At 30.4% G+C, this 23,216-nt stretch overlaps 3 protein-coding genes across 4 annotated transcripts in view; 2 read left to right on the plus strand and 1 right to left on the minus strand.

Moving 5' to 3' along the window:
• LOC107069825 (uncharacterized) overlaps positions 1-14,246 on the plus strand; it is a 32,338-nt gene extending 18,092 nt beyond the window's left edge. Inside the window, exons 2-4 of one of the 2 annotated variants that reach the window (XM_089173308.1) lie at positions 208-2,272; positions 2,343-2,419; positions 2,488-14,246. In XM_089173308.1, the coding sequence (XP_089029434.1) occupies positions 2,097-2,272; positions 2,343-2,419; positions 2,488-11,717 (9,483 nt within the window). In that variant the 5' untranslated portion in view covers positions 208-2,096 and the 3' untranslated portion in view covers positions 11,718-14,246. Of the gene's footprint in view, positions 1-49; positions 2,273-2,342; positions 2,420-2,487 lie in introns of those variants that run through there. The other variant, XM_089173307.1, reaches the window with a different exon arrangement.
• Positions 14,247-14,460: 214 nt separating this feature from the next.
• Pi3K59F (phosphatidylinositol 3-kinase 59F) lies at positions 14,461-19,106 on the minus strand. Its single transcript, XM_015327512.2, has 10 exons — positions 18,872-19,106; positions 18,388-18,582; positions 17,878-18,307; positions 17,697-17,792; positions 16,346-16,888; positions 15,765-16,237; positions 15,509-15,697; positions 15,265-15,440; positions 15,109-15,183; positions 14,461-15,028 (listed from the first exon to the last, which is right to left on the minus strand). Exons 1-10 carry the CDS (start codon positions 18,943-18,945, stop codon positions 14,628-14,630), a joined length of 2,652 nt encoding a protein of 883 aa, XP_015182998.2. The 5' UTR covers positions 18,946-19,106; the 3' UTR covers positions 14,461-14,627.
• Positions 19,107-19,725: 619 nt separating this feature from the next.
• Positions 19,726-22,904, plus strand: 128up (GTP-binding protein 128up). The gene is given in 9 exon segments (XM_015327520.2): positions 19,726-19,972; positions 20,072-20,237; positions 20,423-20,553; positions 20,651-20,858; positions 20,861-20,889; positions 21,553-21,721; positions 21,865-21,994; positions 22,073-22,195; positions 22,464-22,904. Coding segments are annotated over 9 exon segments (1,101 nt in total). The 5' UTR covers positions 19,726-19,930; the 3' UTR covers positions 22,567-22,904.
• The last annotated feature ends 312 nt before the right edge of the window (positions 22,905-23,216 follow it).

Consider the following 23,216-nt stretch of genomic DNA (forward strand, 5'->3'; position numbering starts at 1 on the left):
TTATTTCTAAAATTTATTTAAAATAATATTTTTCAGCTGTATACAACGATATAAATAAATATGTGATAAGGTTGTTAAAATCTTGTGCAAAACAATGAAAGAAAACAGTGTAGTAAAATGAAAATGAAAGACGAATAATCGAAATAATCTTACAATTGACAGTAATCGATTTAAAATCATTTTTAATGAATAATATTTATTTCATAGATTGGTGGACAAGGTATAAAGGTTGGTACGCCTGAGTGCGCGCTGCTTTATCGAGAAATCGAGCAACAAGAGAGAAGGAAGTATCCATCTACACAAGCATATCGTTTAGCGTATATGAGAGAGGCCCCGTTGCACGACGGGTAAAACGAACATGTACGTACGTCGTAGGATAAACGTAAAGCATTAAGCGTGTGTTTTTTCTCGTGTTATCGGACATTAACGTAATCGTATATACTATCATTTAAATTGCCGTGTGTTCGTCCAAAGAACGAATTTTAAGTGTTGTTAATAAGTTTATTTGTTTGAAGGAAAAATAATTAAACAGTCAGTTAAAGGTAGACGACTCAGAGTGTCCGCGAACTTCCTCACCTCCTCTCTTGATCCTCCTGTCGCTGCTGGTTCTTCTTCTTGTTCTGTTGGGTGGTGGTGGTGGTGCTGGTGTATTGCTGATGTGTTGTCGTCGTTGCTGCCGCTACTGTTCCCTTTGGTGTATGTAGTGGTGTATGTAAAATATTTGCTGCGACGGTGAGAAGAGAGAGCACAGAGAGATACCAGAGAGAACGACGAACGCGAATGAAAGAGTAAGAGAGAGAGAGAGAGAGAGAGAGAAAGGGAGAAAGAGAGAGAGAGTGAGAAAGAGAAAGAGTGAGGACAACGAAGAGGCGAGGCGCCAAAAGAACATTTATATTTATTTCGTTTCATTCCTTTTATTCTTTATATATTACTTTTATTCTTATTATTATTTTCTTCTTGGTGACTTCCAAATAAGCCTAATTCCAACGGAATCAAGATATATGTGTGTTCTTTAATAAAATAGGTAAATCTCAAGCAGTCGAAGATCAAGCCGATATTAAGATCATATTTGAGAAACATATAGTGTTAACCATCTGCCGCATAACAAAGATATTATTTATCTACGATCGAAGTAATATTAGGAATTTTACCGGGCTAAAATGCCCGACGTGAATTCTACTGCTGGCGAGAACCTCGACATTTTTCAACGAACCATCATCTACGATAAGGTGGTGCGCGGCCAGGGGAACGACGCTCCATCCTGCTTTCCCGCGAATATATCGTCGTCGTCGTCGTCGTCATCGTCATCGTCATCGTCGTCGTCGTCCTCGTCATCGACGATCACCACATTAGATCTATCGTCTTATCTAACAGACTATCAATTTTAAAAACTTCTTTCTTTCTTACTTACTTACTTTCTTTCTTTCTTTCTTTCTTTCTTTTCTATTATTTTTTGTTCTTTTCTTTATTTCTCCTCCTCCCTCAACGATATTTTAATCAAGAGAAAACATTTGATCAATGGTCTTTTGCCAACATCTTTTAAATCTCTGAAAGAGAGAGAGAGAGCATGTTGCTGTCAGATATTTTAGAAAGAAGGTTCAAAGAGAGACGTTCTACTTACAATTTCAACGACGCTAAGAACATGTTAATCGGACTACTCTAAGTGCTTGTGTGATACAAAACCTTTCAACGAGCTAATATAACTTTGTCGTTTTAATCTAAGTTCATACGTTTAGAATAGATTGCAAGTTTGAATTCTTAATTTTGTTCTATCGATAACGACAATCTAGTATGGAATTACTAATGTGAACAAATGATTATTGTACTTTGATTTATTTCATTGTATTCTGTTTATTGTTTATCATAATTTGTTAAGAGAAGAGCGTTTAATATATCAATTGTAATGCCAAAAGACATTTAAAATATCTATACAAAGATTATACAATTTGGATCGTTATAGAATATATTAAGTTTGCTTAATCCTTATTATTATTATAAATGCTCTTTTAATCATAGTTCTGAAAACAGTTCTATGATATTTATTCATCGAGTCAATGTTGATTTTATAAAGAAATCTATCCACCTATCGTGCTAAGATGTGCGAGCAGACGGAAATAAATTATTTGGATGGCGATGTCGTTTGGGTGAAGTTGGGAGGATGTTGGTGGCCAGGACAAGTCACTGGTTTTCATAATTTACCTGAAGATATTCAACGTGAATTTCAAAAGAAACCATTGATCGCTGTTGTCAAGTTCTTTCAAGAAGACACATAGTAAGTGGCTTAATTAATATTATTATTTTAATATTACTGATTTTTTATTAATATTTTATTTATTTTCCAGCGAATATGTCAAAAATTATCAACAAATTTATAAATATAATTGTACGCTCAAAGATGAATTCATAAAGAAAGGTTTGGGTATGTAAAAAGTTCAATTAAATATTTTATATTTATATAACGTTATACTTATTTGAATATTTTTACAGATAAATATAGAAGTAAGATCAAAGATGGTTCTAGTTACATGTCCAAATTTCCTGGAGATGTTGAAATGGCAGAGAAATTAACCGGTGGTGATCCGGATATATTGAGTAGCAATAAATTTAGTCCAGAAGAAAAGCCAGATATATCTGCGTTATTTGGAGATAAAAAAGTACCGAAGAAGAGGAAAGATCGAGATGATATGCATAGAAGAAGTGATGCTGGTGAAAGTTTACGAAAAATTACACATCCCCGATTTTTAAAGGAAAGCGATCACGAAGTTCGTATTCGACAGCAACCAAGTAGTCTACCGAGTACACCAAATATTTTATCTTCTCCACAATATCCTTGTCATTTGTGCAATTTTATTTCTACTCGGGTAAACGTTATCATTTGTCACATCAAAAGTCACAGATCTGGTAATTCGTCAGCATCAAAATCAAGAGTTAAAACTTATTCTCAATCGAAAAGTAAAGATATTTCTGAAACGCCTAAAAGAAAATATGTTAAGAAAGAAAAGAATCAACATAAAAGTAATAAAGCCGAAAGTCCAATAGATTTTGGAAAAAGAAAATCGATTAGTAAACAGAGTGAAAAATCTCCGAAAAAGAAGAAAACTGATCCAGAACTTCGGGAAAAATTATTGGCAGATTGGGACGATGAATCTGACGAAGAAACGAGTTTTGATCAAACTAAATCATTTAATACTGGTACAAGCAGACCATCACCTACGAGAGATCAATCGTTCATGGATGTTACCGAAGAACATAATAAAGATGTATCAGCTTCTGAGGTATCAAATCCTCATGAAATTTTAGAAGAAACTGAAAAATTACTTCGGGAAACAGAAAAATTTGCATCTATTCAAATAGATTCAGACACATTGGCCAGCATTGTGCATAAAGTTGAATCAAATGTAGAAGAAAAAGAACCATTATCTCCAAACCTTGGTAAAAATGATTCAACAAATAAGTTCGATAAAGAAAAAGAAGTATCAAAGTCAGAGGTGGATAATAAACATTCAAAATCCGATAAAGATGACAAGAAATCTCGATTATCTTGTTTTGATTTTGACGAAGATGACGTGCCCGAGCCGTCTATACCACCTGTAAGAAAAATCCCCAGAGTTTTTGGAGAAAAGAATTTATCATTGAAGAAAGAAATGATTAAAGAATTTGAAATGAGTCAAGCATTGAAAACTGAGAAAGAAGTGGAAAATGATAAAAATTTAGTTACAACGGAACAGGAAGTATCTAAAAAGATAAACAAAACGGAAGAAATCACATCAAAAAGTAATTTAGAAGTGGAAGATATCGATAAAGTCGATGACAGTAATAAAAGTTTAGATACAAACGATGAAACTACCAATAAGTTGACCGAAAGTGAAGATAAGAGTGAAAGAAAAACCGAATTAATTTTGGAAGATAATGAGAAACGAATGTCTAGTAATAATAGCGAAACTAAATTAGAAATAGTTGAAATTCTTGAAGTTGAGAAGGAAGAAACTGAAAACACTCAATCTACAAATATTAAAATTGATAAGGAATCAGAGTCTAAAACTGTAACAGATAAAAATGATTCTGACAAACCTTCAACGGATAAAGAAACATGCGTGGAAGAGAAGTCTGAGATTAGCAAGACACCACCTGTTACGAATAACGTTGTAGAAAAAGTTGGAATAAGTCATGATAATACTGTTACAAAACAAACAGATGACACATTGTCAGATCCATTTACGACAGAGACAGAAGATGAAACTGTATCTGAATCAGCAGAGACTTTACCTGAACAAAGCGAAAGCTCTGACGTTGACATGATCGAAGTGCCTAAATCTGAGAAGGATAATATTTTATTACACAATCCAAAAGGAAAATTAACTTCCAAGATTAAAAGAAGAAGAGGGAGGCCTCGAAAAAGTTTGGAATCTTTAGATACTTCTGTTGATGGCAGTGAAAAAACATCTAAAGATAATAGAAGTAGAACGTCAGAATCTGATACTGATCGTTCGTATATTGGTAGAAAGAGAAGACCGAGTAAAAAATATTTAGATTCGGATGAATCTACGCAAGATGAGAAGAGTATTTTCAAAACTGATGATAGTCAATCAGAGGGAGATGAAAGATTTCATGAAAAAATAAAAGTCAAACCTAGAAAGGGAAGAAAATTGTCGGGACAATTAAAAAAGGATACTAATGCAATAAAACAAATGGGAGAATTGGAACTATCTGAAGAAATGATGGAAATTTCAGAAGATAATTCTAATAAAACAACTAACATTAGTCCAAAGCATGATTCTCCTGATCGAAATGAGATCACAAGTGAATCACAAATATCTTCGGAGGTTGAAAAGAAAGCTTTGGATGATGAAATAACTAGCAGTTCTTCTCAGAAACCGTCACTTGAATGTACAAATATGGAAATTAACGTGGAGAAATCAGATATGACTACTCTTTTGTCAGAGAGTATAACATTACCACCCAAAGATGTTACAGTTGAACCACTAAAAGAAGAAACTGAATTATTACAAGTTATAAATCAGGAAAAGGAAACAGATCTTGTATTAGAAAAAACCTGTGATGTTAAGGAATTATTAAAAAATGAAGATGAAGATGTTTTGAAAGTAGATAAACCTGATGAAACATCTAATAATTCCGATACACAAAAACAATCGTCAGATGTTTCAAAAACTGCTATCGATATGTTACCACCAAAAAAATCTCAAATAAAAAAATTTGAGTTATCTCAACTTGATATTCCTTCTGAAAGCACAACCACAAATCAAGAAACTGAATCTCAAGAAGAAGAAAATAAACTTATTGATACTGAAGAGAATAAAACAAATTTGAAGACAACTGACTTAGAAACTAAAACTATTGAAGTTTCATTGGAAAATATTGAAAAGACAGAAAGTAAAACTTCGACTGATGTAAATGTCGAGGTTGAAATGAAAGAAAGTATGGAAATTTCAATTACAGAAGATAAAAATGTGCAACAAACTGATACGGTTGTTTCAGAAAATATTCCAAAAACTGATGAGAAATTAGAAACGAAAAAGGCTGCTCCGGAAAAAGAAGGGGAAGATGTTTGTATGGAAAGTACGGAGTCAATGTCAAAGGATATCGAAAAGACCACAATAAGTGATCCACAAACATTGCAAAAATCAATACCAACTAGGTATAAGGGAAAAGCAATATTAGAAACAACAGGTGTAAAATCGAAAAAAGAAAAAGATACGTTTTTGGAAGAGAAACCGGTAAATACATTTCAAGAAGCTTTTTTAAAGACATTACAGATAGACAAGAAAAAAGCTGCTTCAGAAGATAATGAATTAATTACTAGCAAAGGAAAAAAGGGCAAGAAGTCAACAGTCAAACTAAACAGCGAAGAAATCAATAATATAAATACAGTAATATTTGGTATACAACAAGAAGTCAAAGTTGGAAATGTAGAAGAAAACAAAAATATGTCAGAAAATGTCTCTGGTATACAAAGTCAAGATAATCTTTCTGATATTTCTATTATGAGTGGGTTTCATGGAGTTGAAGTAGTAGTACAAGAGAATATTGAAACTGATGCAAAAGCCAATGAACCCGTTTTGCATAATACTAGTCAAACTCCATCTTCATCCCGTGATTTCAATCTGATAACACAAACTCAACCACAAATAATAGAAGATACTACAAAATCTACAAACGTAGACTTTCCAAAGGTTGAGGAACCACTAAAAGTAGAAGTTCCTACTCCTTCACCGACTTCCGAAGTTGGTATACCAGTAAAAAAGCGTGAAATGCCAAGGATCATTGAAAATGTAACATTGACAGAGCCAATGCAAATTTTAAAATCTAAACTATTAGATAAATTACCTCAAAAAGGAATAAAACATAAATTGGATATGGATGGAAAAAGTCCTAAGGGAAGTCCTAAAACAAAAATAATGAAAATCGAATCATTACCTTCTAACAGTAAAATGAAAACTGGATTAAAGGTAAATTCTCCAAATCTTTCGTTGACGCAAAAACTTCAGGTATTAAAAGCGGAAGAAAATGAAAGTGCAGTTATTGAAAAAGGAAATGTACAAACAGCAACTTCATCAGGTAGTGCAAAATTCATACAACAAAGTTCGCAAAGTTTGGCTGATATGGATTTGGATATTAATTCAATGCCATTCGTTTTAAGCGAAGATGTATTAACGCCAGAATGCATAGAACAAATGCCTGTTGTAATATCATCAATTATACCAGCATCTAGTTCAGTATCACATACGTTAGCTCTTACTCCTACCACTCAGGTTGTAACACCTAACCAAATGCAAATTAAATCTGTAAGCGAGAGTACTTCTGAAGGATCTCCTACAAAAAAGAAAAGTGGTACACCAGCAATTTTGAAAAATAAATACAGAACAAAACCTATAATTACGAATATAAGAACAATTGTACCACCTCTAACAGGAGGTGTAAAAGGATTGAAATTTCAAAACACACCAGCTGGAAAAACGTCACCTGTTGTGGCACAAAAAGCAACACCTGGGAAATACGTAGTAGTACATGCATCCGGAGGTCAACAGTTACGTTATAGCGTACAGGGAAAATCTGGAACGCAACAAAAAATTGCTGTATCTACTGGAAAAGGTACAGGAAATTCCCAAGGTGTAGTACAAGGTGGGAAAGTTGTTATATTTACATCAGCACAATCTGGTCAAACAAAGATGATACCATTAAATATATCAAAAACTTTAAGTGGTAAAAGAATGGTGACAAACAAAGGACAACTTTTGTGTCCAATCAGTCCACAAAATATTGTTAGTTCAAAGACTATTATTGCTCCGAAGGGAGACAATAATTCACCAACAACGTCTAAACTTGGTCCAAAAATTATAAATACACCAAGTATTATTACTTCCAAAGGAGTATTGACACCTTTGTCGGCAACTCTGACAAAAACTGCATTATTAGGGACCTTGTCGCAAGGTATTTTAACAAAAGGTGGAATATATACTCCCATAAGTGCTTCTGCTTTAGGAAATAGAATTATTAATTCTAAAGCATTAGTTACAAAAGGTGCTACTATATTATCTTCTCAAAATATAGGTGGAACAAAAGCTATTTTGACACCAATATCTCAAGCCATTGGAGGAAAACCTATTCTTGGAGCAAATATTGTTACATCTAAAGGTACAGTTCTTACTCCAGTTACAGGACAACAGGTTAAAGCAATAGTGGCTAAGAGTCCATCGAAAAGCAGCAAAGTGCAATATCAATCGGTGCAACAAAAAATACAATTGTCGTCTACTGCACAAAAAAGTCCAAAAGTTCAGATGACTCCTTCGTCACAAAGTAGAAGTTCATCATCAAAATCATCAAGTAGTACTATGGTATACCAAAGTACTGGATCAAGTTCCAAATCTGCTTCGCAGAGTAAAAAAATGAATAAACAAATAGCTGCTCTTCAACAGAGTGCTACTTCTATGCAGAATCTTTCGAGTCAAGGTAATACACAACAAACGGTTATGTCACAAGTTCAACAGAAAGGAAAATCTGCATCTTCTTCAAGCGTTCAAAAAGTTATTATACCTCGAAGCCGTCAATCTAGAAATCAACAAAAAATTCTTGTTCAAAAAGTGCAAGAAACAAACACTGGGCAAAATATTCAATCGAAACAAAACGTTTTAAGTACTCACACTACATTACCTAATATTTCTAAGACAATAACTCAACATAAATATACAAGTACAAATACAATGACTACTTCTAAGGGTGTCACCAAGAGTCAAACATCAAATAAACCTTCTCAGAAGAATTTATTAAATATTGCAATAAATTCGGTGACTGGTACAACTGTAAACACTAATTTGACTGGATCATTATCATCTCTACCAGCTTTAGAAGCTATTGAGCCAGAGAAAAAATTGAAATTGGATAATACAATGATTGACAATGTACCAAAGGAACAATTAAAAGTAGAGAAAATTCATACAGAAAAAAGTACAGAAATGGAAAAGATAGAAGAACCAAAGGTGACTACTCAGCCACAGATCATGGCTTTACCAACCGAAAGTAGTGACGGTACTCAAACATATGTTCTGGTAACTATAGATGAACAAGGTCAAATACATCCATTAGATAATAATACATTAATGTCTCTTGAGGGAACAACTCAAAATCCAGATGGAACAAGAACTTTATATATAGATCCTAGTTCTTTAGGTGAGGCTGGAACATTAGATAATATTGTTCTTCAATTTGACAATGGAGTACTTCCAAATGTATCAACTAATACTAATGAAACAACCCAAACAATAATGACAGAAAGTTTCCCTACATCAGAAATTATTCAAACATCAAATCAAGATATTTTGGCAGCAGCTTTAGCTAACACAGATTTTCAACAAGAAATTAATCTACCTGAAAATCCAGCAGGAAGCGTAATGACCACTGGATTAACTCAGACTAGTTTAATTAATCAAACAATTCTACAATCAACTATTATACCACCAACAGAGCCAATATCTTCTCCATCTGTATTAGAAACATCCTTGACTTTGAATCAACCGATTATGACACCGCTTGAAGTTCCAAGCAATCTTCCAATTCAATCAGAATCTACTAGTTCAGTAGTTTCAACGATACCATCTTCTTTAGAATTGCCAATCACCATTACAAATCCTAATATTTCATATATATCTACAGGAGAAACACAAATTCAAATTCCTGGTAATTCGATGCCAGATATTGGAGAAATCATGGATACGTCAGCTTCAACTGAAATACCAAGAACAGACATTCCCACTAGCACACAATATTTAGTAATACCTAATTTAGATGAAAACATAACTGTTACAACCCAAGAGACTGCAAGTCGTACTAATGTTTCTTATTCAGTTTCATTACCATGCAATATTGTATTAGAAACTACACCAGTTCAAACAACTCCATCAATGCCTATAATAGATGACACATATTCAGATAATACTCAATTTTCAACATCCGTTCAAACTGCAATTGTTACACAACACAATTTTGCCGATGTACCAGTATCTGAAATGTTAGTTTCTAAAGCTTCCATCACATCTCCAGTAAATGTACAAATGTCAGATGTTACAGTTACACCAGAAATAAATGTGATTTCCCAAGAAGTTCCTATACCTTCTCAAAACTCATCTACTTCGACAAGTGAAACTTGCGTTTTGAAAAAATCAGAGGATACAACGATGCCTTTGGAAGAAATTTATCCAACTCCAGAAATTCCTGTTTCATCGCAAGAATTACTTTTGCAACAAAATATTAAAAAAGATGTAACATGTGACATAGCAGCTACTACAGAAGAAAAAATACCTAGTAACGAAAATATACTAAATATGCAATTAGTTGATCAAGCTGTAAATTCCATGACCAGTAGTATGCCTATTTTAGACAACAATTCTTTAATACAATCACAATCTAATGTTAAAGTACAATCTGTAGAACATATGGCATTTGAAGTTACAGATTCAGGTGATATGGAAACTTCCTCTTCTCAAGAACCGAGTACTGAGGATAAATTTAATCAATTTTCTTACAAGGAAGATTCTAATGTTAAAGTTGCTTCCCCAACGCTCGTAGAACAAACTACTACGACAAATTCAACGGAAACAATACAGGAAGTATTGCAAGGTATGTCCTCAGCACAATCATTAAATAATACTAATGCAGAAGATAACAAAACAGAGGAACCTGTTGACTCAGAAATATATGACTCCACGGTAAAACCATTGGAAGATTGTCAAGCAGATGAACCATCGTCGCAAGATGAAACAGATGGTAATCAAGTTCAAAGAAATATTCAGCTACATTTTGAAAAAATGAAAATAGAAAAAATAGAAAGCAATCAAGAAACGCCTTCACAATCTTTTGAACAATTTGATATATCGATGACGAATGATCCAGCAGATTTACCAAGTCAATCAGTTTCTAAACTTGAAAATGCTGGTGAACCATCACAGTCTGTAACATATGAACCGATGGAGACAGATGAAGAAACAATTGCTGGAGAACCACCGACTCAATCGTTCGAACATTTAAAGCAAAATGAAGCTTCTCAGTCTTACGAGACATCTACCGAGGTGAACGTAAACGCACCCACGCAATCTTTCAATGAATTGATGCAAAGCCACGACGGAAGAATCGTTACAAACGAACCAATCGATGATCAAAGTTTTCCGACCCAAAGTTATGAGGTTGGCAAGGTAGAAAATATACAAGATAATTTAGAAACAGATGCTGAAATTAGCCAAGAAGGAAACATACCATCCCAATCAAATGATATTGGGAATGATGGTATTGGCACATCATCGGTTTCTACAAATAACTCTGGCTTAAATGAAGATGAAACAGCCAGTTCATCTTATGTTCCAGAAACTCCAGAAAATCAAGAAAGAGATCAGGATCAAGAAAGTGCAATAAGTACATCATCATATGAGATCCCACCTTGCGAGGAATTGAACATAGCTTCATCCAGTACGATACCAGATACATCAGTTAGAGCAGAACATACGAGTATCCATGACAATGGAGTACCTGAAATACCAACATCTTCATATAATCTAAATCCAGATATAACTTCCACTCATATTGATTCTGTACCCTCATCCAGTTATGAGGATCAAGTTATAGTAGAACAAAATGTATCAACTTCTTACGAGGTTCCAGTATCGATGCCTGGCCTAGAAGAAACATCCTCACAAAATTTTGTTACCGAAAGTACAGATCATAGAAACGAACCATCCAGCTATTATACACATCATCAAGAAGTAACAGCTAGCTATTATGAATCTGTTGATCAAGATGGAAACTCCAGATTGGAAGAAGATCCACAAGAGGAGGTAACTCCTAGTTATTACGAAGGTAATTCACAAGTAGCAAGTCAAAGTTACTTTACACCACAGGAAGCAACACCAAGTTATTCCAGTAGAAATGTTTCTTCTGGTTATTATGGTCACAGACCAGAAAGTGAAGCAAGTCAAAGTTATTATTCAACAGATGATTTAGAAAAAGCTGAACAATCCAGTTCACAGAATATCGAAGCTTCACAAAGTTTTTATCAAGAACATACAGATGAATTACGATTAAGGCAACAAGGAGAAGCTACTCCAACATATTCTGAACGATATCCCGTTGATTATACATTGGACAATTCTCCAATTGAAAGGCATGACCTCGTAGAAAGTTCTGTACCAGCAACTAAGCCTATGGAAAGGTAATACATTGTTACAGATTTTTTTTAATTATTGTAATGGAAAGTTTCTTTTTTTCTAAAATAGACTATTTGGAGTTATAGTTATGGAATTAATAACCACGAGTCTATTTTTAAATGTACATAGAATAATAAGGAAATAAGTGCTTAGATTTAAAAGACTAAATTTTCTTATAATAATTTATATCTATACTTATATCTTATATATAGTATATATACAACAACAAAAATATATATACATACACATATATAATAAGCACGGATGATACTTTAATCCGTTCACTCGATTTGGTACATAAATATTGTAGATCAGGATTAAAAAAAAAAATGTGAATTTTATTACAGTAAAATATGGTATAAGTAATAAAATAATACCTTGTCACACAAATTGATGTAAAAACGAAAAAAAAAACAAATAATCGTTTGTACGATATTCGAATTATATATGAGTTAATTCAATAATATAGAATGGACACTTTATTAATCCACTTTTAATTTTCTCCTTAAATATTATTATGTAACTTGTTAAGTCATTTATGTGAAAAAAAAAAATATCATAATAATATGTAATATCGTTGAGTAGTAGTAAGATTCACAGATCATTCATTAAAACATAGTATAACTTTATTAGAGTACGCAAACAAAAAATATATATGGGATGTTTTATATTATTCAAAAGTTTCGCATGATGATCTGAGATATAATCGAATCTTATTGAAAAGAGTTAGTAAATATTTTTACATTGTTATATTTCGTGATTGAAAATTATTAAAGGATAATTAAAAAAAAAAAAAAAAAAAAAAAAAACAGAAAAAAAGAAAAGAATAAAATAAAATAAAAAAAAAAAAAAGAAGAAGAAATAAATCTGCAAATTGTAGGATTTTACTGCTACTCTGTGATGTCAACTTATGGTGGGCAATTCTTCGTTTGTACAATTAAAATAAAACTTGTCTGCAGATACATTAAAATAAACTTAGAATAATATTATTAATAATAATAATAATAATAATAATAATAATAATAATATACCTATATTAATTTTAATTCGCGAAATGTTTAAATCAATAATAAAAGATTTCACATTTTATAAATAGAATCATTGATTTTTCAACTTGTGTTGAAACATAACTGCAGATTTTAGTTTAAAAAGAAATATATTATATATATATACATATATATACACACGAGTATATATAAAAAAAAAAAAAAGAAAAAAAAAGAATGGAGCGAACCAAGGATTGTGTATGTTAAGCTTAATGTTTAATTCATAAAAAAAAAAAAAAAATAGCTTATAAATATCCATGAAAAGTAAAAACAAATAATAAAATAAAAAAAAAGCCTATAATTTCAATTATCACAGCCGCTGTGTAAATCTGTGTGTGTTTAAAATGAAATGTCAAAGAAAAAAAAAAAAAAAAAAAGAAAATATAATCGTTTAATCAAAAAATCTGTCGTGTTTAAAACGAATTCAAATTTATAATTTTACACATCTTAAATATATTCGATTATTTTTAATCGCAATCAGTTGAATGTGCACAAAAAAAAAAAACAAGAAATAACGGAATTTTTTAACGACATTTAAGAATTAAAAGATTTAAAATATATATTTGTGTATACTAGATATATAGAAAATTTATACGTATAGATTCTATTGTATAATAAATAATTATACAGTAGAAAGGTACATTTATTTGTAAGAAGAAAAAAATATATAAAAAGAAGAAAAAACATATATATATATATATATATATATATATATATATATATATATATATCACATATTTGATTTCACTTAAACAAGACAGATTTTGCTAAATTATCCTACTAAGAATTTATTATTATATTCAATATATAATTTTGTGTTATCAAAAAATAAATTTATGATTTTATTTCTCGTGACATTTTTTAATCATCGTCACGCGTGTACATATTATGTTGATATTTGAGAAAAATGAAATTTTCTTATTAAAATAGCTTTCAACAAATATATTATTGGGGTATTTTCTTTATTTTTTGTTTTGTTTTTAGGCACAACTAAAAGCCTATATTGGCAAAGTAATCAACAAAAAAAGAAAAAAAAAGAATAAGAAGAAATGGACTGAATTGTTAGTTTTCTTATTAACGCCGTGTTTTTTGTTGTTTTGTTTTTTATACCTAGTACATCTCTTATTCGTTTTCATGAATTCATGATTTAAATTAGAAATTGTTTATACTACGAATCATTGTATAATTTAAATATTATATGAGAGAGAGAGAGACACGCGAAGAAGAAAATAATAAAAACATCTTCTAATTGAACTTTCATTGGTTCTATCGTATGTTGGGATATGTGTATTAATAATATGCTAAAAAGTAATTGAATATAAGTGGCATAAAGTGATAATGAATAAAATAGTACTATTGTGCGTTCATGTATATTAATAACAATTTGATATTTTCAACACTAACAATAATATCTTCTTATTTCTACTGTGTGCACCATTCACAATTGTAACTAAGTAAGAGATAAAATAAATATACAAATATTTACATAACAGATTATAACGTATGATTATTATTATAATTATTTTATCCGCAAAAATAAAAAAAAATAAAAATAAAAAACAAAAAGAAATATTTTCAATCCTCTCTCATTTCATTGAATTGAATTGAATTACAATTTATTGTTAATATTGAGTAAAAATTATTGTATCGTTTAAACTATTATATGCCAAATGTTTTAAAATTAGGATTATATTAACATAATTCAATATTATTATCAAATCTTTATTACTTAAAATAATCCCAAAATACAATAAATTATATTGTTTATAGACATACGGTCATTTATGTACAACAGATTAATATTTGCAAATTTTTATAAAGGGATACAGTCTTTATAATCTTATTCAAAATGATTTTTATCTTTTCATTCATTTTATTTTCGCCAATATTGAGCAAATTTATGTAATTGTTCCACTAACGCGGCCATTACTGCTGTAACAGACAAATCTAAGAGATTTTGAACATAATGAACTGCTTCTTCGTCACTCAAATCCAATCGTAATTTGTCTTGAACTTTTTTTACTGCTTTATCCGGTTCTAAAGCTATATCTGGTACACTAGCATCAACCATTAATGAAAACAAATTTAATATTAAATTAGCATGTCTGCGCAAATGGAGGAATGCTGTGTAACATTGCTTTCTAAATTCATGATAGTGTTCAGATGTTACACCACCCATAGCTTCAACCATTTCCTTACTAAGTTTCATTGGTGGTGGTAAAGGTTTAGGATCTCTGCCCAAAATATATCCAAAATCTATATGAAAAAGTTTGCCTGTAAAATACATTAAATAAATTAGTAAAAATAACCATAGGTAATATCAGACATATATAGCATAAAACAATTAAATATACCTGACGTCGTTAAAAGTAAATTATCTAAGTGTCGATCACCAACTCCTAATACGTATGTAATTATGCAATAACCAGCTAAAATTTGATAAAATTATAAAAATATTTACAAAATTCATTATTCTGTATAATTAAATCTTGAAATTGTTTTTTACCCACCACAACTTCGAACATATGTATCCATAACTTCAGGTGCAACACCGTAAGGTCCTGTATCAGAAGGATGGTGTTTTCTGAAGAAACTTAGTATTGAACCCTCGCTTGCGAGAACTTCAGCTACAGTTACGGATTCGATAAATTGTAAGAAACCATGTCTTGTACTTGTAGCAAGTACTCTGAAAACAATTTAACACAATTATTCTCTTGTTTATTTTTTAATTGATAATAACTGATAATTCGTCACCTGTATGGTGTCAATTTTAAGTCTAAATTTTCTCTCCTTAATAATTTATCCATAAGGGCTATTGTCTGTAGAATCAATTGATCTTGTCTCAAATCATCACCGTGTTTAAAAATGGCAATGTATTCCGTATTTTCGGTTGTTAAAAACGTAAGTTTAGATGGCATAAGAGCAGATTTAAATAAACTTGCTCTGTAAAATAAAACAGATTGATTATCTCATATATAAAATGAATATATGAAAATATATAATTGCATACTTTTCAGGAATAATTCCTTTAATACAAATTTCAGGATCCAAGGGAAAAGGTATTGGCTCGAAATTAGAAAAATGCATTTTATAAGCAGGATCTGGTTCAGCTAATAAAGTTCGTAATCTGTCAGCTTTCTTCTTACGATTGCCACTCTCTCTTGCTACAGCTTTTACAAGAGATACCAATTGATCGATGAACATTTTTTGTCTTAGAAGAAAATCTTTTCTTTTTTGCCAAATAATATTGCCATGTGCTAACATGGTGGTAAACATATCCATTACTGAGATATACATTTCTTTTACACGAGTGTCTTGTTTGGCTGTTATAACTGGATCATTTTGATCTTCACCTTCGATTGATAGATACCAATAAAAATAATTAGCCAGGGTAGAATTTTGACAAGCACGAGTTATCAAAAATGATGCCAAATCCATAAAAGTATCTTGACACGTTGATAGACATTCTGTTGACTCTATTGACTATAAAGGCAAATGTAATATTAGAAAAAGAAAGAATAATTCATTTAATGTGACAGAATACATAATTATTTTGTTTGTTTTTTTTTTCATTTTAAATACAAAACTTACAGCAGTCATAGGAGTCGACGTTGCATCACCGGGTCTTATATCCCTTTCAAATTTCTCTTTTTCTGTATCATGTAAGAAGGCTTGAAAAGTAATTTTCATACTTTCAAAATCTTCATATTTCAATGCTTGTACTAGTTGTAAGAGATACAACATTAAATCATCATCAGGAGCTTGACTTAGACGTTTGATAGCATATCTTCTTACAGCTGGATGTGTAAAAGCTGGTCCGAGTAATTCCAAAGCATCCTCAGGATCTGGTGGTGCCCAAATAGCTAACATTTCTAATGCTTGACGTTCCTCTCCAGGTACTTTCCAATTAACGCATTTCACAAATTTAGTTAATGCTTTCTTTTGACTTGACAAATAAAATCTGTATTTCCAAATAAGATCCTGTTCTTCTGTAGTTAACGTCGTTGTCGGTGGATAGCCCAATATTGTATTTAATGCATCTCGTACGCTAGATGTTGGTTTTAATTCTCTCGTGTTACCACCACTACGTAAACTGCGAGCTAGTTTATGATGTTTAGCTTCTACAAGGTTTTCCTGAAATAATTAAAATAAAACAAAAAACCTTATTAGAATACTGATAATAAAGATATTACGATTTGAAATAATAATCTTTGGAAATATAGCAGCAAGTATTTATTTCAAGCATATAAATAATCACTGCTTATATTCCAAAATTTGTTTTTTGAATATTTAAATATTTCAAAAATAGAGTATACAATTTTTTCTATGCCAATGATTATCACGATGATAACAAGAACAATAATGAAAATTTAATACCCGTAATTTTATTTTACCTGACATTCACCACTATGACTCGAGTAATAAAAAGAAATATATAATTCAAATAGAATTTGTTTTTTTCTTTGTTCGTTTTTTAGAAAGGGGAAAAATTAATGAATTTTTGTTTTCCTACTTGAAAGAATAAAATATTTGTATTTGTCAGCCTTTTACCATCTTACTTACTTTCTTAATAAGTATGGCTTCAGATTAGATAATTGTCAATACGCATTGACTAATAAAAGTTTTTTTATACTGCATCTTATAAGCCTTCTTCGTAATTATTATTTGCCAACTTGTAAGAAAATCTAAATGAATCATGTCAAGACAGCTCTTTTTACCTCTTTAGTAATTTCATGAATTTTTGTTTCTATTGATTGTGAATTGCACAGGTAAAATAGAAAAAGCGAACTTTCGCTTTTCTGAAACATAAAACGTCCTTAGATTCTTTGACTTTACAAAAGTAATACTCTAAAGAAGGCCTTAAATCGATACAAAAATTGTTTTTGTTTCATCTAAGATAGAAAAGTTAATCTCCATTTATAAATCATACAATTTTTCTTACTTGTAATATTTCATAATCTGGAAGTGTAACAATATCCGGTTGTGATCTGTGTTGTACAACTTCGTCTCCATCTTTTTCATAATACACAATAGAATACTGAAACGATAGGAAAAATTTGGTAAATAAAATGTAATATTTATAAAATAGTTTATATATATTAAATTATGAACAATTTTCATACCGGTATACCATCCATAGTGACTTCTGGAAATTCAATCATTAAGTAAAGATACTCTGACGCCTTTTTCTCTTTTTCATTTATTAATTCAATCTCTCTAAACGTCAATCTATCCAACCAATCGATCTTGTTCATTTGTCCATTCCTATGTTTCTTCGCAAGTTTAGCAAGACGTTGCATTTGTTCTTTTCCATGATCTCTTGATTTTCCAGGAGTACTCGTACAAATACTTCCATCAGCTTCTACGCCAGGCCAAACTCGAAGATCGAGTATTCCTTGACGAAAAACACCATGTTTTCCAAATAAAGATATGGTCGTACCACCAACAGGTATTTGTCTACCAGGTCCAGCACAATCGTATATACTTATACAAAGCTGAGCATCACGTGGCAAATCGGAGAATGATATTGGTAAAGTAACCCATTGATTCCAGCTGTAAAATATCAAAATGAATATTTATTATTACATGAAATATATTAGACAAATAGAAAATATCAATAAATTCATTATTACTTCCAACGTGATGTGAAGTGTTTGTAGGCCGTGTGAACAGGTAAAGCTAATGGTCTACCACCAGCCCATACTTCTAAAGAAGCTGATAAATCACCTTTACCACCACTTGCACTATATAAACCGGAATATTTTAACATCGGATCCAGAAGTAACTTATCATACTCAGGTCGTTGTCTTTTACCTTCCAAGGTACCTCTGTAAAAGAATAATATATATTAGTACTATATCAATGTATTGTTAATCCGTTGTAAGAATTAAATGTTTGCAGAAGCAACACATGTCAAATGTATACCAATTTGATATTAGATATTGCTATCATCTTTATTAAGAAACTTAATCCGATTATGCTATTAACATTAACGTCATTATTTTAAATGTATTCCTATTCGAACAGTTAAATACTAGTTGTTATTAGTTACTTCATATAACCAGCTGATACTAATATTTCTATCTTTTATTTAATCTGCTTAGAATAAATACTTACATTTTAATTTGGATTTTGGTATCTAAAGATGAACTGTACACGTAAAAAAACTTATCACTAATATCTTCCATCATAAATTAATTATAATGTATTAAGAATTTACAAATTTAGTAAAACTCTACTACACATCTCTCTCTCTTTCTTTCTCTTTCTCTCTCTCTTTCACTGCATATGCACTTTATTGCACACTAAATACACATCTGTAAATACGAGTAATGCACACTACGAACGGTGATGTCAGAACGTGAAATTTTTTCACGCATGCGCATATCTAATTCTTAGTGACGTATATATTTCACTCAAATATGGGGTATCGTTAGATCCCAGTGAAAATTGAAATACGGTAGATTAGGAAGGGCCCCTTATGCGTATCTACTATTGCACATAGATACGTCCATGGAAAGTCATCGTCGAGCTGTGACGTCAGCATGCGCATGCGCACAAAGGTTCCCACGTGGGAGAAAATACGACATTCAATGTTTGGTTGCTGCGCCATGATGATAATAATTATGGCCTCTATCGGTAACTTTGTGTTTTATTTTTACACATTCATTATCCAATAATAATTAAACTAAAAAAAGTTAAAATTAATTATCAATTAAATTGATTGTGACAGAAAGTTAATATAATTATAATTATAATAATCAATATGAAAATACTATTACCATATATTAAATTTATTTAGATATATTTATAAATTCATTTTTCAAAATTAAATTATTTAATTATTTAATTATAAGTATTATTATAGTTTGCATTTTTATATTTTTATAAAAATATTTGTTTATGGTTAGAAAATTAAAAATTATTTTGCATAATCGTACGAAGCGTCATCTGGAGATGAAAGAATCGATATAAAGTTAGTTGTCTGTCTATTTGGACGGTTTTTCATGGTTCCAATTTTGTAAAGCGCGGTCGTAGCATATGCATATGCGTATGCACGTGTTGTTAACTCTAGTTATTTGCAATAGTTTTACGTAAAAATTTACATAAAGCGTATAGAATTTTGTAATATTGTGTTAAAAGTTATAAATTTTGAGGTTATTATTATAAGTCAAAATGAGTACGATCTTGGAAAAAATTGCTTCGATTGAAGCTGAGGTATGTAATTTTTCCTATTCATAGTTCTATTACTTTAAAATTACATATAAAATGTATTGTAATGAATAAAAAAAATATATTTTTCCATTTTTAATTTAGATGGCAAGAACTCAGAAGAATAAAGCAACATCCGGTCATTTGGGTTTGTTGAAAGCAAAGTTAGCTAAATTGAGACGTGAACTTATAACACCAAAAGGAGGTGGTGGTGGTGGTGAGCAAGGATTTGAAGTTGCCAAAACTGGAGATGCTCGGATAGGTTTTGTTGGTATGCTTCTCAATAGTCTTATTAACAATTCCTTATACATATACCATATTCTTTATGTCATCATTTTATCTCATTTATTAGAATGTATTAAAATTACAATGGTTAATGAACAAGCCCAGTTTCCAATCTGTAATCATCACAGTGTTACAGTTTTATAATATTAATTCATTTTATTAATTACACAGGTTTTCCTTCTGTTGGTAAATCAACGTTATTGAGTACGTTAGCTGGTGTATACTCTGAAGTTGCAGCGTATGAGTTTACAACTCTAACTACTGTTCCTGGTTGTATAAAATATAAAGGTGCAAAAATACAGGTAATATATGAATAGAAAATTCAAAGCTTACAATGTAAACTAATTAAATATGTATTTATTTTATGTAAATAATGTAATATATATATCATTCTTTTAGTTATTGGATTTACCTGGTATTATCGAAGGTGCTAAAGATGGCAAGGGCCGTGGTAGACAAGTAATAGCTGTAGCTAGAACTTGTAGTTTAATTTTTATTGTCTTAGATGTGCTTAAACCATTGGGACACAAACGTTTGATCGAACACGAATTAGAAGGTTTTGGGTTACGACTTAACAAACAACCACCTAATATTACTTTTAGAAAAAAGAAAAGGGTGGCATCAATCTCCAAACAACGGTAAAATTAAATTTATATTTTTACTTATAAATATATGGTAAATGCTATTTACTATATTATAATGAAAGGTACACAAGAGCGAGTTCACGTAATATGATAAAAAGAAAATCATTTATGTATATACTTACTTATTGATTATTAGTTTGTTCTTATTTCTGTATAATTTGTAACAGAAAGAATAATTGGAAGTTAAAATCATTGACAAAACATAACTGATGTTAAGGATATATAGACAAGTATTTCTATTTTAATATTTAACAATTAACAATTAACTTGATATAATCCTTATGAATATTATAAAGTCACTGTTTAAAAACATCGTTTAACTTATTCTATGTAATTGTTTAACATTAAATATTAAGGGCAGTGGCTTTTTTTTATTTCTTTTTTTTTTTTTAAATTTACAGATCTTTTAATATTCTCTTGATTTTTATTATAATACGTACTAAAAGTTTTAAAATGAATATGCTTATTTATAATTATTCAAAATTATAACGCGCTGTATAACCTAAGCTTTAGTTATGTTATTATCTTGAGATTATTTATGGAATCATTGTAGTGGAATGAGCCAAGTGTAACCTTTTAACGTTATCACAATAAATTTAACATAATTACCAGACAGGCATTTGACAGAAAGACTAAGGCAGTTGCATTGTTTGCCAGTGCGCACAGTCAGAACTTGATTTAGACACAGTCAAGACCATATTGGCAGAGTACAGAATTCATAATGCTGATATTAATCTACGATACGATGCTACGTCGGACGATTTGATTGATGTCATCGAAGGGAATCGTGTTTACGTACCATGTATTTATTTATTAAACAAAATCGGTAATTATGAAACATATTATCTTATCTTTCTTTATTTATTATAAATGAATAATATTTTTTAGAGGACTAGGATCCTGTAAAAATGTTTCTCCCTTTTTTTTTTTTTTCATATTATTCATTTCATTTTGTATTTCTTTTATTAGATCAAATTAGTATAGAAGAATTGGATGTTATTTATAAAATACCACATTGTGTACCTATCTCTGCTCATCACAAATGGAACTTTGATGATTTGTTGGAGAAGATGTGGGATTATTTACAACTCGTTAGAATGTAAGTCTCTCTTTCTGAAATAATGAAAATAATTAAACGATAATTTTGATAATAATTTTGTTCAATTTTGTTAAACAGTTATACCAAACCTAAGGGTCAACTACCAGATTACAATTCTCCTGTAGTATTGAATACGGAAAGAAGAACTGTCGAAGATTTCTGCAATAAACTTCATAGGTCAATAGCAAAGGAATTCAAGTAGTAAGTACCCTTTAAATTTATTTTATATGTAGATTGTTTCAAGATTTTCTCGCTCAAATGGTGTCAGGGTATTCTGTGCATGAAAATAAGAAAGAAAAAAATAAGATTCTATAAAAATAGATCATTTAAATAAATTCTATTTAAAAAAAGTTTGATTTTTTAATCATAAATGTTTACATTTAACTCAGCAGGGATTGTCGTTAGATAGGTGTATATATCTAAACGTTTGCAAAATATTCATGAAAATTAATAATTATTAATATTTTAGCGCGTTAGTATGGGGATCTTCGGTAAAACATCAGCCACAAAAAGTGGGAAAGGATCATGTCTTGAGCGACGAGGATGTTGTACAAATAGTAAAAAAAGTGTGATTTTATTTTGTGCTATATATATATATGTGAGTAAATATTAAGAAATTGATTGAAAAAAAAAAAACAAAAGAAAAAGAAGACAGGTAACTCACGTATTATACTTAACAGAGCTTGGTAGTATAATACTCTTTTAAATTTCTCATTTCGTTTTACAAATAAAAAGTTACTAATTTAGAATGTGATACTAGTTTCTAGTATCTTTCTAATTATAAACAAACAAAAAAGAAATAAAATACAAATATGTACATATAAATACGTATATCTTTCATAATGATAGAATGTATAAGTTGAGATGTGGTAATGTCTAATTAAATAAAAAAAAAAGAAAAACAAACAAAGACATACACACACAGCAAGGAAAAACAAAAAATAATAATAAAAAAATTTACAAGGGTATCCAGTAATTCGTTAGAATGAAAAAAAAAAAAAATAACAAAAAAGGTAATTCTAATATGCGTGAGATATATATATATATATATAGGAAAATAACTACCATTTTCTAATGTAACATAATAATTTTTTTTCAATTAATAATTGATATATACTCATAAAGAGATATATATATATACTGCAAAATCTAATAACTTGTAATACGAAATATTACTCACATTGATATGGTAAGATCATTTTTCACATTAAAAATCAACAAT

This window comes from Polistes dominula, unplaced genomic scaffold, assembly GCF_049000335.1.
Source record: "Polistes dominula isolate Pdom_NZ unplaced genomic scaffold, Pdom_raw_medaka scaffold_35, whole genome shotgun sequence".
Taxonomy (NCBI): Eukaryota; Metazoa; Arthropoda; class Insecta; order Hymenoptera; family Vespidae; genus Polistes; species Polistes dominula.